The sequence below is a fragment of the Tachysurus vachellii genome, chromosome 13 (assembly GCF_030014155.1).
Source record: "Tachysurus vachellii isolate PV-2020 chromosome 13, HZAU_Pvac_v1, whole genome shotgun sequence".
In the NCBI taxonomy this organism is placed as follows: Eukaryota; Metazoa; Chordata; class Actinopteri; order Siluriformes; family Bagridae; genus Tachysurus; species Tachysurus vachellii.
Window position 1 is genome coordinate 10,960,467 of NC_083472.1, and position 16,552 is coordinate 10,977,018.

Consider the following 16,552-nt stretch of genomic DNA (forward strand, 5'->3'; position numbering starts at 1 on the left):
ACTGATGCCTATCGGCAGGCCTGGAGTAAGGTCAGGAGAGGTAGCGCAGGATTAGAAAAGATCCTTTCATAACTACACCTCGAGCTTCAAGGTTAAACCTATATTAATTAGAACGTCCACTGGACTTCATAGTGCCAGATATTGTTTTTATAGTATTAACAGAGGTTCATGTACGATTCGGCAATGATCACCGTTGCCGTTTGGTAAGAGCATAGAAAAAAATCAAAGCAAAAAAAACAAAACCTAGGGAAATTAAATATAGCAGTAAACGTCTAATTCCCATGAATGCATAGAAAATAATTAGGATTAAAAACTGTCGATAATTAAATGTTTGAAATAAATGAAAATCCACATTCAAATATAGAGGCATCAGTACAAATACAGGTATCAGTTATGAGGCTAATACCGTGAGTATTTATTTGTAAATGCATACAGCTTTTTACAATACAAGTAAGCTGATAAAACAACTTCTAGTGTTTAAGTAGTAAATTTAATAGAGAGCATGAGGGCACCCAGACTGAGTAAGCAGAGCGATGTCAGCAAGCATGGTCGATAAAAATGAGTGGAGGTTGCTGTGTGTGTGTGCGTGTGTGTGTGTGTGTGTGTGTACAGGTACTGTATTTGTGAGCAAGAGCAGTAAGACGAGTGTGCAGACAAACCAGTGCATTTTTTACACTGTTATAACATGTAATTTAACATTAATTTTAAACAAGAGGTTAAATTTCATTTGTAGAGGTAAATGAATTGCGAAAACGAGAATAAATGAGATCATTTATTGTCTCTGTAAGTAATCAGGAATAGCTGTAGCTGGATTTCAGAGCTATGCAGCTGTAGCTCTTTCGAGAGTGATAACATAAATGTAATGTTAATAATTAAATGGGTAAAAATCGTTTTAAGGTTTCTAGTGAAAAACGAAACTTAAAATACAGGTAATGATACTGTTGAAAATGGAGCTCCCTGATGGTATTAGCTCCTTTGTGGTGCTTTCTTTTTTTTGCAATAAATAACCTCATAAATGTACAATACAAAAATAAATTAGATACAGAGTATTTATCTTCTCCTCAGTAACCCAGTGACAAAAGCTCCAGAGACATTGTGTGTGTATTTTATAATATAGGATCAGAACTCATGAGTACTTATAAGTACTGAGTACATATTGCTTTAAATTTCACTGTACTCATTCATCACTATCTCTGTCTTTTCACAAATCCCACCCTGCCACACAAGCATGTACACACACACACCCACACACACACACAAACACAAACACACACATATCACCAAAATCCCATTGCAATTGTGTGGCATCTCAAACATCACTTCACCTATCCCTCATCTTCGTTTTCGTCTTAGTGTTCTCTTGCTTTCAAGTGACAAGCCTCTCCATCAGATCCTGTACTCCGTGTATATGCGTGTGATCCTTCTCTCGGTTATTGACTGGAGGGAATCAAGAGCTGTTGCTCAGGTGTTTCATGGTCTATGCGTACGATCCTGATCCATGAAAGTGAAGAAGAAGCACACGGCAGTAGTGATCAGTGTGTGCATTGCCTCGTAGAGGAGCTTGGGGGAGAAAACGCTCCAGATGAAGAGATGGTAGCGCAGTGCGGTGACCAGGACTACATAGAACACAGCAGGAATGGAGCGAAGCAGGGCGAAACAGTAGCTGCTGTGGCCGAGAGAGACCGCTCTGAATAAGAGACAGAAAGAGAGAGAGAGAGAGAGAGAGAGAGAGAGAGAGAGAGAGAGAGAGAGAGAGAGAACATTTTCATAAATACAGCATGTGCATACACATACAGCCATTACCTACTTTAACCTCAGGTCAATTATCCTATTTTCAAAACCTGTGATTTCATTTTTCTCTATGATGAACACGATTATCATCATGCTCTTTCACACAATGACAGAACACCTTGTTCACCTTAAACAGCACAACAGCACATACAGAAACATGACCAACACTCAGATCTGGGTGTCTTTGGGTTCAGCGTGTGTCCTGAGCTGGCTGTATAACTGCCGAGTGAAGGCACCAGCTCCATTATGACTGTATGGTGCTTTAGAGTAATAACAAGTACTTAATAATTAGTTGATGCATAAACAAACTCGGGTAATAGAAACTGCTGAGGCAAATTCGACACCTGAAATGATGTTCTATACAGTTCTGTGCAAAAGATGCAGATAGAGCTTTTTACTATAAAATGCTTTATAGTAAAAACACATCTTCAAATATAATGAAGTAAATGTATTTTACATAATTAAATCTACTATAGGGGGGCACGGTGGCTTAGTGGTTAGCACGTTCGCCTCACGCCTCCAGGGTCGGGGTTTGATTCCCGCCTCCACCTTGTGTGTGTGGAGTTTGCATGTTCTCCCTGTGCCTCGGGGGTTTCCTCCGGGTACTCCGGTTTCCTCCCCCGGTCCAAAGACATGCATGGTAGGTTGATTGGTAGGGGATGTGGTAGCTCAGTGGTTAAGGCGTTTGACTACTAAGGTCATTGGTTCGAATCCCAGGTCCACCAAGTTGCCACTGCAGGGCCCCTCAATTAACCCTCAATTGCTCAGGTGTATAAACTGAAAAATGTAAGTCACTCTGGATAAGAGTGTCTGCTAAATGCTGTAAATGTAAATGTAAATGATGGGCATCTCTGGAAAATTGTCCGTAGTGTGTGATTGCGTGAGTGAATGAGTGTGTGTGTGCCCTGCGATGGGTTGGCACGCCGTCCAGGGTGTATCCTGCCTTGATGCCCGATGACGCCTGAGATAGGCACAGGCTCCCCGTGACCCGAGGTAGTTCAGATAAGCGGTAGAAGATGAATGAATGAATGAATAAATCTACTATAAAGAGCAGAAAACGGCACTAAACTGGTATGACAAGATTTTTAAAAAATGCATCAGTTAACTCTGGTATACTTCATACAGTTTTATATGAATATATATATATATATATATATTCATATACAGTATATAATGTTTTAAAGATCTAACCTTGTCACACTCGCTTCAATTTTTAACAGGCAATACCTGACAGCTTTCATTATTTTATTTGTCTGAGAACTATTGCATCATTTTCTGACATTTTCATGTAACATTTAATTTTTTTGGCAAAGTAATGGTTGAAGACATGAAATATAATTTTTACTGAACCATGAATATATATATACACGCGGGGATAAAACAGACACAAATGCAGGATAGCGTAAAAGAAAACAGATTTAATAACTAAAAACATGAAACAAGGACACAAACTAGGACATACGACAAACAACAACCGAGGATTCCGCGCTGCTTAAGGCAACGAGGCTCGACTAAATACTAACAACAATTAACACATGAGGAAACAGGTGTGCAGAGGCGGAGAGGAAGAGACAAGGGCGGGGCAGACACATGAACACAGAACATCAACAAAAGCACATGGCAAAAGTCCGGGCCAAGGTCCTGATATATATATATATATATATATATATATATATATATATATATATATATATATATATATATATGTATATATATATATATATACTCACCGGCCACTTTATTAGGTATTAGGTACACCTTACTAGTACCGGGATGGACCCCCTTTTGCCTTCAGAACTGCCTTAAGTTCTGGCGTAGATTCAATAAGGTATTGGAAACTATCCTCAGAGATTTTGGTCCATATTGATATGATAGCATCACGCAGTTGCTGCAGATTTGTCGGCTGCACATCCATGATGCGAATCTTCCACCACATCCCAAAGGTGCTCTATTGGATGTTCAAGAAACCAGTCTGAGATGATTCGTGCTGCTGGAAGTAGCCATCAGAAGATGGGTACACTGTGGTCATAAAGGGATGGACATAGTCAGCAACAATACTCAGGTAGGCTGTGGGGTTGACACGATGCTCAATTGGTACTAATGGGCCTAAAGTGTGCCATGAAAATATCGCCCACACCATTACACCACCACCACCAGCCTGAACCGTTGATACAAGGCAGGATGGATCCATGCTTTCCTGTTGTTGACACCAAATTCTGACCCTACCATCCGAATGTCACAGCAGAAATTCGAGACTCATCAGACCAGGCAACATTTTTCCAATCTTCTATTGTCCAATTTTGGTGAGCCTGTGCGAATTGTAGCCTCAGTTTCCTGTTCTTAGCTGTCAGGAGTGGCACCTGGTGTGGTCTTCTGCTGCTGTAGCCCCTCCAGCTCAAGGTTCGACGTGTTGTGGGTTCAGAGATGCTCTTCTGCATACCTCGGTTGTAACGAGTGGTTATTTGAGTTACTGTTGCCTTTCTATCAGCTCGAACCAGTCTGGCCATTCTCCTCTGACCTCTGGCATCAACAAGGCATTTGCGCCCACAGAACTGCCGCTCACTGGATATTTTCTCTTTTACGGACCATTCTCTGTAAAGCCTAGAGATGGTTGTGCGTGAAAATCACAGTAGATCAGCAGTTTCTGAAATACTCAGACCAGCCCATCTGGTACCAACAACCATGCCACGTTCAAAGCCACTTAAATCACCATTCTTCCCCATTCTGATGCTCGGTTTGAACTGCAGCAGATCGTCTTGACCATGTCTACATGTCTAAATGCATTGAGTTGCTGCCATGTGATTGGCTGATTAGAAATTTGCGTTAACGAGCAGCTGGAGAGGTGTACCTAATAAAGTGGCCGATGAGTGTATGTGTATATATATATATATATATATATATATATATATATATATATATATATATATATATATATATATATATATATATATACATACACACACACACACACACTGGTACTATATTGGAGAATTTTTTAACTGTATATTTTGAATCAATTTGAGTACTTTATATATGTATGTATGTAACTTCCGACAGGTAACCTGATAAAATATCTGTTTGGTGTTTAAACAGTAACATTATTATTATTATAGTGTGTGGAACCTATTCTCCTGTGTCAAGCAGTGAAAAACGAGTATGAAAGCACTTCAGTAGTGTGAGCACTGAGCACTGATAAGACATGAGTGATAGACATAAACATGCATTACTAGCATGACACAGCAGCGAACAGACAATGGCAGCCTGGCCTTAATAATATCTCTTAGTGAGAATATGCTTCCTGAAACCCAGCCAATATGGGTCACCGACAACGATGGAGTCCGATGGAAATAAATAAATAAAATTTACTCAAAGAAAATCTGTTCTTCTTCACTGCAACTCTACTTCAGCTGGAGTAACTAACGCAGCTTTGTTAATGCACTTCATTTTGAGTAAACTTCAACAGAACAAAATAAAATGTTGTGTTTAGTGTGGTCTAATTGATTAATACTTATTAAGTTTGTTGAAAAAATACTATCGCTGCATCCCTATACAAGTGTACTGGTAGTTTAATGCTCCTTTTAATGATGCTGGATCTAAAGAGATTAAATATAAAGTCTCACACTGAGCAAGACGCAACGTTACCCAGTATTAAATGCACAGTATTAAATGCGCTCGTGAGATATAACTGATCCTGAGTAAACACTGAATAATAAGATGAACTGTAGGAAGAGTAATAAAACATTTTGGTCCTACAAATAAAAAGAGCAGAACAGGGGCACAGACTGAACATGGTGTGGCAGATAAAAAAAATTGCTTTGGTCTGCATTTCATAGCTTCAAGGGCAGATCCTGGGGCTAAATAGATCTGCACGTGATGATATCAGATTTCACTGTGAGACAGAGCCAGTTTAAATATAGATGTCCCAGCGTTTTGTGTCAGCACAAGTGAAGTAAAGAAGGAAAAGGTGTGGATGGGTGAGGGAGAGAGAGAGAGAGAGAGAAAGGGGGGTTTAATTGATGCTAGCAGTTTATCAATAATGCAGACGTTTAATACAACTCCATCAAGATCGAATCAATGCCCGGGTCAAAACACAGCTATATTTATTTAAATCTCAGTTTGCTGTTGGCTGTGTGGAAAAGAACCACTATCTCGGAATATTCGAAATCTGTTCCATTTAACATAATTCTCGTGAATGATTGTCAGGAATCAGATGCAAGATCTTGCAGCACTTAATTACCTGAAACACTACCAGCTTGCCAGACTGCAGTTCCTCGTCTTTACTGTCACATTTGAATATTTGCCATCAACACCCCACAGTTCTGCCTGCAACAATTTGTGTCAAACTGTCTGACACGTCGCACTTTTTTTTATTCTCTTAGCATTATGCAAGTTTTCTTTTTCTCCAATCCTGTCCTCCCTGACCCTCTGCCAGCTATCAATGCATTTACAATTCTAATGTACAACTCCCAGACACAGAGGTTCTGGATTATTCGCAGCCTTCAATACCCATAACACAGCTCACCTGTTGGAGCGAACTGAAAATGTGCTCCAACAAGGGTGTTTTTTTTTTTTTACCTAGGCACGTCTCAGGGCCTCTCTTCTAGCAGTCAGTGAAAACTTTTCTCTCAAATCTAGGGTGGGTTGTCCTGTGGGCTTCGGAGAAGTACTCAAGTACTTAAATCAAAGAGTATTTCCAAGGAGTGTGTTAGACTATATAAACCCATCATTTCATCTCACCAGATCGAGGGTGTGAAAGGGGGTTTCTATGTGTGTGTGTGTGTGTGGATGTGTGTTTAGACTAAAGAAGCCAAATGAACATATTACAAACAAGATGAAGCCAGTTTTACAGTCAATCACAAGAAAAACCCTGTTATAATGCACTGTTAATGCTTTGATATCACTTTGCCTGGAGTGCATGAGACTGTGAGACTGTGTGAGATCCCATTCAGTCAGAGCAACAGCGTGTGCCAGCTCCAAGAGACTGACATTTTCAGACACTACTGAGGTTGAAGCTGACGAAGGCAGGAACGTTTCCCAGACATGGCCGTAGACATCTCGTCTTCCATCCATCATTAATCTTTAAAAAGCTTCCGCACCGTGTTGTGCGCTCTCAGATTCAGAATCAACTATTTCAATAAGGCTGAGCTGCCAAGTTTAATGAATTAATGTAATTTTAAGAAGTGGTGAACTCTAAAATAGTAATAATTCTAATATTATTCTTATAATAATAATAATAATAATAATAATAATAATAATTTACACTATTCTTTCCACTTAAGTCATTAACAGTGGTTATAAAGCCTACACTGAGTTAATTAGAGTGTAAATATAATAATAATAATAATAAAAATAATAATAATAATAATAATAATAATAATAATAATAATAATAATAATAATAATAATGAGTTAGAAAATTGACTTTTTGCTTAAACTGCAGAAAATATAGCTACTTTTTTAATTACGGGACAACTAGCAAAAATGTTAAAAAAAACTGTTTGCCATTTCTAGTGTGTGTGTGTGTGTGTGTGTGTGTGTGTGTCTGTGTGCTCTGAATCTATCTTAATGAGTACAGACTGCACACTCAGGTGTTTTATTTGCAGAATGTAAATATTTGAACAAAATGTTAATAAGCTGACCAGTCAAGATTTTAATAAAGCCCAGAACACAAGATATCTACTAACTCTGGCACATCTGCTAATACTGAGGAATTCAAGAGGTCAGGGCAGGAAAGCATTAATAAGCAGTGGAACGCAACACGATATAATGATCAACCATCAATTCTTTTCAAATGCTCAAGCTGCTGGTCTGGCTAAACACACTCCTGCATCATTAAACTTTCATACCAACCTCTAGTCTTCTAGCAGAATATTTCACACACTGAATGTGCCACATCCTTAGTCCTAGACTATCTATTTTTAAAGTAATATAAAGATATACATTCCCAGTGACACATGAGACCATATTATGGGCATATAATGAATTTCCGTGTAATACTCTGATATTCACATCATAAATCATTACTCATTATACACTCCACTATCCATCAATCAACTTAATGACACATCCAACACTAGCAATGAAGATAATATCTCCATATTACTGCTGCTGTTCATGTTCTGCTAAGTGTCATGAAAAATAATGTCTCAACAATGATTGATTCATATCATATAATGAGGTAATAATCTACAATTAAATATCAGTGATGCGTGTAAGAGCTGGAAAAACGGAGAGCTAATTATTAGACTTTCGCTTAACGTGTGGCTGATGTGTGTGATTTGTGAAGACACAATTATAATACATGTTTTTTCCCCCCAAAAGGACAGCTTAGGAGAATTATGTATGTATCTTTACTAAGATGGACAGTTAAGCTCATTCTTTGTCATGTAATATTCACCTAAATTATTCTCTCAGACAAATCCCAGACGTTTCCTCTATACAGAACCGTTGTTATAGAAAACTGAAAAGAACACTGTAGGATAACATCCAGGGCCTATTTATGGCATCAGGATCAGTGTTTGCATAAACATTTTACTGTGCACTTTATTAGGAACACCTGTACACATGCTCATGCATGCAGTTATCCAGTTAGTCAATCACGTGTCCACAGAACAATGCATAAAATCATGTTTTTGTTTTTTGGCACCATTCTGTGTGAACTCTACAGATTGTGTGTATGAAAATTGCAGGAGATCTGAAATTTCTGAAATACTCAAGCCAGCTCAAATGGTAACAATATCCATGTCAGGGTTAAAGTCACAGAAATAACTTTTTCTTCAATCTAATATTTGATGTGAACATTAACTGATGTTCTTGACCTACAGTATATCTGCATAAAATAGGAATGTGGTAGCCTTGTGGTTAAGGAGTTGGGCTACCAGTCAGAAGGCTTTCAGTTCAAATCCCATGTCCACCAAGCTGCCACTGCTGGGCCCCTGAGCAAAGCCCTTTAATTGCTCAGTTGTATTAAAAAACAAACAAACAAACAAAAAAACCCCATAAATCTCGTATACATTATGCTGCTGCCATGTGATTGACTGCACTGGTGTTCCTATTAAAGTGTACATTACATATTTACATTATATTTATGGCATTTAGGAGACACCCTTATCCAGAGTGACTAACATTTTTATTTTACTTTATACAACTGAGCAATTGAGAGTTAAGGTTAAGTTAAGTTCAGGGTCCCAACAGTGACCTTCCGATCAGTAGTCCAACAACTTAACCAATAGGCTACCACATCCCCATTTATTTTAATGTGCTAGATCTAATACATAATTGTTTCTATAGTAACATAATACAGAGCAAATTGCTGATAATCTGTTTACAAATAAATGTGTTGTTTATTCAGCATTTTAGAAGGAATCTCCAGTGTTTGTAACAGTCAGAAGTAATGCCGTTCCTTTGGGTTTTATGCCACCAGAAGCTACAGGTTACTAATAAGAGCCATGCTCATGGACCTGCATGTTTACATAATAAGGGCATTAAAAAATAATGCGTTATTAGTCGTTTTCACACAACATATCCCCAATAAGATCTGTTCATAGTGAATAAACCATTTGGGTTTTATTAAACAAAAAGCAAAGAGAACAAAAAACAAAAGACCCGAACCATACCCTAATATGTGTTCCTTAAAATATATTGTTAGACTTTATCTTTGTCTTATTAACTTTTAGCTATTTATTTATTATCTTTTAGCTGTTTCAATCTTGTAACCTAAGGATTACCAGGTAGAAGTTGTTCTCTCACATTCTTCTGGCCGTTCCACAAATTAAATTATTAAATTTATAAAAATGTAATCATCGGCCAGGCACCGTGGTATAACATGAATAAAACACTTTGGGACATGCTGTTCTAATCTAATGACCCTCTATTTCACATTGCAACAGAAATCATGCCCTTCACATTTAATTCCTTACTTAATGCACCCTTATTAATACTTAAAACAGACTACAACAAAAACAATCAGAAACGACTTCCTGTTTAATAATATTTCCAGCTGCAATACGTAATGTTTATTAATGTAAAGTATTACCGCTAATGCTAACATTTACAGAATGCAAATCTCCACATAAATATGCTATTAATCACAGAAGCCAGGTTGATATAATGATCTGAAATAATTAACAGACATTTTCATACCCCATGCTTATCATGTGCCGAAGGCAGATAATAATGTCAACATTTATCCATTTAATACTACCATCACCTGCTGTTACTGCCCATAACCGTATAATAATTTCTCTCATGTGTGTTTATAAATGCCTGGATAAAATACAGGAGACGTATTACTAAATACAATGATGAACTTTAGTCAAACATGTGTTTAACCCTTTTTACCAGTACACCTGCATTTCAATAGTCTTATCTGAAATTTTTAAACAAATGAAATATTTTATGACCCTAGTAGACTAAGTGAAAACATAAATCCTTACGAAAAACTACGATTCTTAAAGCCGTGAGTGTCTATTTTCATATATGAGCCATAAATCACCACTGTGCAGTGTGACATGACACAGAAATTCAATGCTGTACATGATCACCAATTCCATATTTTGGCCTCGGGTAAAAAGAGTTGAGTTGATATACACTGCTTTAAACTTTTTAAATATGTTTGTGCCTCACAAAACCTTGGTAATCTATGTATTACATGCCAATCTTTTATCTTTGTTCACTTGTGTATCTCTTGTGCATCTCTCAGTTTGCTTGTGTGACTAGTAGAAAAGCTCATCATACCTGTCTCTCTCTGAGCTGAGGTAACACACCAGATGGCAGGCCCAGAGCAACGGACCTGCATAGGTGCTAAACGCTGTGAGGAAGACAGCAGGAGTCTCCACATAGCTCTCGAGTCCCACAAAGCCCACTGAGATATCCACCGTCGCTATGTTATTGGAGTTCCCCTGAGAAGACAACAAAAACGATCCATAAACTGATGAAGAAGAGAGAACACTGAAGTCAGTGATAGATTGCATGCAAGTAAATTAAAGGCAAGGGAAAGACTGGGGAAATGTATTGAACCAACAAAACATGCATGATGTATGTACACGCCATGGGGAAGAGCTAATGTCTCTGAATCAAAGGGAATTTATCCTTCACTACATTGACTGCAGGCAGAGGAAAATTGATTTATTTCTATACACTAACTGAGCTAACAGCAAAGCATTGGGAGAATAATTGAAGAAAAGCAAAACAAGATAGGATTGTGATATCTCATTGATTTGGAGATGGCATGAGTGGCAAACGAGACACACAAAAGCATGATGGCATTCATAAGACAATCCAACTATAGTACAAACAAGGATGTATAGACAGTATGTCAAACCAAGCCACCTTTAGCTATCTAAAACTACATATCTCATTTAACTGCAGGAAATGGCCTAGCCTGGGTTACGCCTGAAGACACCTGTGCTTTGTTCACAAACTTGGGACTTCTCCTTGGTTCAGTTTGCTTTCACACAATAAAATGTACCAAAAAGTGTTTATCCAAGTCACATGTGAGTAAACTGTCCTCTCATTGGTCAGTGTGCACCTGTTTATGTTCTGGGGTTCTGCTAATAGTGGTTGTACATCCACAGATTTAGTCAGCAGTTTAGTTCTGCAAGTTTATTGTGTGTTTTAAATGTAAACAGCTGTAGTTGTTTCAATTTACCTGTTTCAGAAAAGATCCACTTTACATCATAATAAAATGAGGAGAACGTGATTTTTTATTTTTTTTTGCCATCATGTGATTCACCCACAGAATTCGAACTTGTGTTTCATGTTGCGTGCCATTTAATAATCAAACATTATGAAACGCAATTAACGTCATGCACGTTGATTGGTTCAGAATGGTATGTTGGTCCGTTGGGTCGGACTTTTGTAGTGTGAAAGTGCCCTAAATCATCTTTTTATTTTAGTGGAAACGAAAGTAAAAAAGAAAGAAAGAAAGAAAGAAAGAAAGCAGGGAAAGGCTGAGAGGGAATGCCCTTTAAAATACATAGTTCAAACATTTGCCTTCTAGATCCAAATGCAATAATTGCAGGCCTGTAATTTCATGCTTGGGCAGTTAAAATGATAACAAGGAAGCTCTGCTGTATCAATGTCTGCTAAAGAGTCAAACATGCCAAGGAATATCTGATTATGTGATTAGACACCTTCAAATATCAAGAACGTCTTCATAGAATTCTTTATACAAAATGTTTAAATCCAACTCACATATTTACAACACTGCATAACAGCGTACGTAAGCATTATACTGTACATCAAAACGTAATGTCATAAATCTGGGTTTTAATGCGGTCATCTAAATAAAAAAAAGACTTTGGGGAATAAACTACTATATATACATATAAGCAGATGCCCATTTATAAATCAGCTAAACTATTTGCATATGAAGGAAATTTTGCTGAAGTAGGCACTATAAATGAATTTGGTAATAAACATTTATAATGAAAGCTGACCAGGTCTGTGCTTCCAGTAAAAAAGTATTATGGGCTGTCCCAGGTAAGAAGAAAATAGCTTCTCTCTATAATTTTCATGAATATTTCTAAATCGGACCAAGGCATATTCAGGACCACACTATTCAGCATGTTGTGTCCTATTCAGAACACAAATTGAATTTCTGCTGCAGAGAATACGCTGCTTTGGGAGCCTGAGGCATGCAGCATCAAACATGATATTTAGAGAGGAAACAAAAGTGTGTAGTGTTGTGTGTAGATCCTGACGTTTTCCAGTCGCCTGTAAAAAGATTCATATTGAGAAAATAAATAAGTGCTTCAGAACTGTATTTCGTTTACTTTTTTGGAGCTTCACAAGATTCTGCAGCGATATAAAAACGTGGCAAAATGATTGAACTCAGCACAGGGCATATGAGGATAATCACCCTTTTAATCAATGCCATACCAGTTCCGTCTTCCTACAGGAACAATGGCAGTTGTGACATTTATGGCACAGAGCCAGTAAAGCATTCTCATTACTGTCACTATCTTTTCTCACATACACACGCATACCTTAGACAGCATGTGCGCTTTTCTTACCTGGAAATAGAAGAAAGCCTGTCCAAACCAGTAGTGCATAATGGTGGTCTGGGCGGCGTCATAGTGCAGCCTCTTCCAGATGAACTGAGCCATGAGGGTCTGGATGAGCAGGCAGCATGCCAGCGTGGGCAGATTGTGAGCCCGGAACAGCAGCGCCACAAGCAGCACCATGCCGCTGTACACCTCCCACAATCCCCTGCTCTTCATAAGCCTGCCGTCCACCACCGATGACATCACCTGGGAACGCAGTAAGTCCTTGACACCGGTGAAGAGGATCCCGAGCACGAAGACGTAGACGAAGTGCGCTTCTCCTGTTCCCCTGGATAAAGTGATAAAAGATCATTTCAGCATTTCTGTATTTATGGAAGTTTACGAGAACGCTCCAGGGTTCGATCCTGAGTTCGGGCTACTGTCTGTCTGGAGTTCCACATGTTCTCCCTGTGTCCACGTGGGTTTATACTGGGTTCTATGGTTTCCTCCTAAATCATGGCATGGTGAATTTGCTATTCTAATTTGCACCCAAGTGTGTAAATGTGTGTTTGCTCAGTAGCCTGCAATGAACAGGTGACCCTTCTTGGTACCTGGGGTTTCCAGGACCCTGACCAGGAAAGACTGAAGAGACTGAGTGAATGCTATGGAATTCTAAATTCTTATTAATATTGATATACTGTATATGAGCTTACTTAAATTTAAATTACAGTTTAAGAATAGAACAGTTAGAACTATCTAACTAACTCATTATGTGAATGCATATAAAATGCATTTACATAGTCTATAAGTGAAATCATTATGTCACAACGATGCAACCCGTTGTCTGATATAAACGCATGCATTTTCCCGCAAAAACATGCAACAAGACAAACTTCTACACAGAATAAAACACACACTCACACCCACACCCAGCCACATACACTAGAGGGATCAATATTGACAGAACCCTGCTGTTTGAAGGTTTGTCTGGCCAGGCCTGCTGGAGTTCGGCAGATCGATAGTACTGAAGATACGTGCTCTAACGTAGAGAGCTGAAAAGACAGGACTCACTGCACTGCACACATGCTGGCAGGCTAAGTCAAACTCTGGACACTAATGAAAACATCCAACACATTTATTTATCTGTGTATTAACATCACAACTCCAAACAAGCCACCTCATGTGGAAAACACAGGCATGCCTGACTTCCTTGTCTTTATCTGACTGCTGACGCTAATGCAGAATGGATTAGATCTGTAGTGGTTCAGAAGCTTCAACACGAATGCCACAAACACAGCCGACGGTGCCTTTCAGAGCAGTTGGTTAAAACAAATAAGGTCAAATGTCAATGTCATTTCTCAAAATCAAAATCTCAGTCAGTTTCATTTAACATGAGAATTTAACATTAGCATCAGGACGGAGGAAATCTGGTGTCTGATGATGTCTAATATTCAGTTAGTTCCTGCAAATAAATGCTGACAAACTTGTGTGTCAGGATTAGTTCATTAGTTCATCAGTTTCCAAATTCTCATAATGGTAAGAGCATAAAGTTGGAATTAGTACAGACACTACAACAAAATTACTACCAACTGAACAGAAATCCTCCATGGGTAATATAAAGATAATATACAGGGAATTATGCAGTAGTGAGGCGTCGCTCTTCCTCTGTTTGAGCTGTTGAGATGCCATTAGCGAGCATGGCAATGCGTTACCATGACGACGGAGCTCTGGCAACAGCTTGTTATTAAGCAGGTACATGCAGGAGCTGACAAAGTCATGAAATAACATCAAGTGTAGATATTAGCATCAATATCCGAAAAACAAAGTACAGGTTGTATGTAATATCTCTTGCTGGAATTCTTCATAACTTCTGAGTTATAGTCATGTTTGTCTTGTGCCTCCCAAAATATACTATATTTCAAAGATTTCAATGATTCGAACTCAATATTTATGCTAGCAAGTGACAAAGTGACAGGCATCAGTTTATTACCTACTGTACGTATATGCATAAGACAGAGCCATAGTTTCAGCAACATCGACCAGTGACAGTGTCCATCAGGGGCGATTCTAGAATTTTCATTTTAGGGGGGCTCAGCCCCCAGGGTAGGGTTGTATACTACTAACCTTATTGCAATCCACTATTCCATTGTATTCCCTGTATTTCACTGTAAAAAAAATGAAAAATTTAGATGTGACCAGTCACTAGAAAATTTTGAGTTGTGAATGTAGTTTTTTTTTACAATGAAGACTTCCTGATTCATTACTGACTGTACAAACACACATACACACGTTTCCAGTACAAACACAACATTTTACTGTTTGCATTTCTATGCTCACATAAAAACCTCAGATAAGGAACTTTTTTGACAAAATAAAATAAACTTTTAACCAGAAAAACGCGCTGAATCCACGCAGACTCAGTTCAGGGGAGGAGCCGAAACATGATGCAGCTTGTCACCGCTTCAAATGCGTTTTTAAAAGGGGACTGAAGCGATCAAAAAATAATTAATCAAATAATTTTTTAGGGGGGCTAGGCAGAAGTTTAGGGGGGCTAAAGGGCCTAGTGATGCCCCTGGTGTCCATTAAACTTTAAAAGTGAGATTTTCGGAATTCTATGCAAAATTTGCCGTGATATGCTAAATTGACAAACCTAAACCATCAGCTTGAACAATTACTTACTTAGTTCCCCACTCAGGTTTACTTCCTACCTGCAATTAATTCCCTTTACTGTTTGGCATTCAAAAATGGAAGATCTATGGTTTCAGCATATCCTGCCCTATAAGAAGTCTCATTAAATGTGTATCGACATGTTATGAGGAAGAAAAGCTTGCAAGGAAGCTGGTGTCTCTGGAGTGTGTACACAGATATTACAGTTTATCTGCCTTGCTAATCTGCCTGCAATTCAAGCATGAAGCCTAGCATGCAAGATTTAAATAAAAACAAACTAATTTCACACCAATTAGAACATTGTTTAATTTGTGTGTTCTCTCATTTATAATAAAATTCAAAAATGTTAAAGTAATAACTGTCACTGCACACCCACATGAGACAAAGAGACAAAGAATCAGAATTATCACATGCCTACAAATTCTCTGAAACTCTTGATAGAAAAATAGACATTTCTCATGCAATACAATAAAATATGGACTAGTCCACACCACCTTGCCTTATATGCAAGACATAAAGCAGCTATTAAATATGTCTCTGTAAATGAATAAGGTTAATATACACAGAAGAGGAGGAAGATAAAATCCTGATGTGCCAGACACACTGAGGACACAAAGAGACCCTGCATTGGGACTAGCAGCGTGTCTGATTAGTGTGCATCTTGCTTTAGTATGGGGAAAAGAGAGTCGCTAAGAAAGCTTGAGCTCTCAAGCACAGGGAGGAAAGCAGATGTTCCGTCATGTTTTATTAATCTGCTCTCTGTGCAACTTACTCCCAGAGAGACGGGGAAAGAAACAAACAAAACAACATGAAAAAAAGCTCAATTAGAAAAAAAGAAGAGAGCAAAGGACTGTGACGCTTTGGCAACAGGCAACTGTTGCTTATTCAAGTAGATCAGTTTAAACTTTAGCTGGCTGTGACCCCAGCTATACTTTCTAATGGTGTCAGTTCAAACATATGCTGGACAAATCCCATCCTAGTGTAATACTGAATATTAATACCTGACTATCACAACTATATGTTGGACTTCTCCAAACTGTTGTCCAAACTGCAGTTTGAAAGACACAGTTGTATAGGATATCTATAAATGACAATGCCCCGTGTACAAAT

At 38.3% G+C, this 16,552-nt stretch overlaps 1 protein-coding gene across 2 annotated transcripts in view; it reads right to left on the bottom strand.

The window, feature by feature from the left end:
* Window positions 1-373: 373 nt before the first annotated feature.
* Window positions 374-16,552, bottom strand: part of pigg (phosphatidylinositol glycan anchor biosynthesis class G) — a 123,787-nt gene continuing 107,608 nt past the window's right edge. For both annotated transcript variants that reach the window (XM_060884711.1, XM_060884710.1), the window contains exons 11-13: window positions 12,806-13,124; window positions 10,527-10,690; window positions 374-1,687 (exon numbers count right to left, since the gene is read on the bottom strand). In XM_060884711.1, the coding sequence (XP_060740694.1) occupies window positions 1,471-1,687; window positions 10,527-10,690; window positions 12,806-13,124 (700 nt within the window). In that variant the 3' untranslated portion in view covers window positions 374-1,470. The remainder of the gene's footprint in view (window positions 1,688-10,526; window positions 10,691-12,805; window positions 13,125-16,552) is intronic.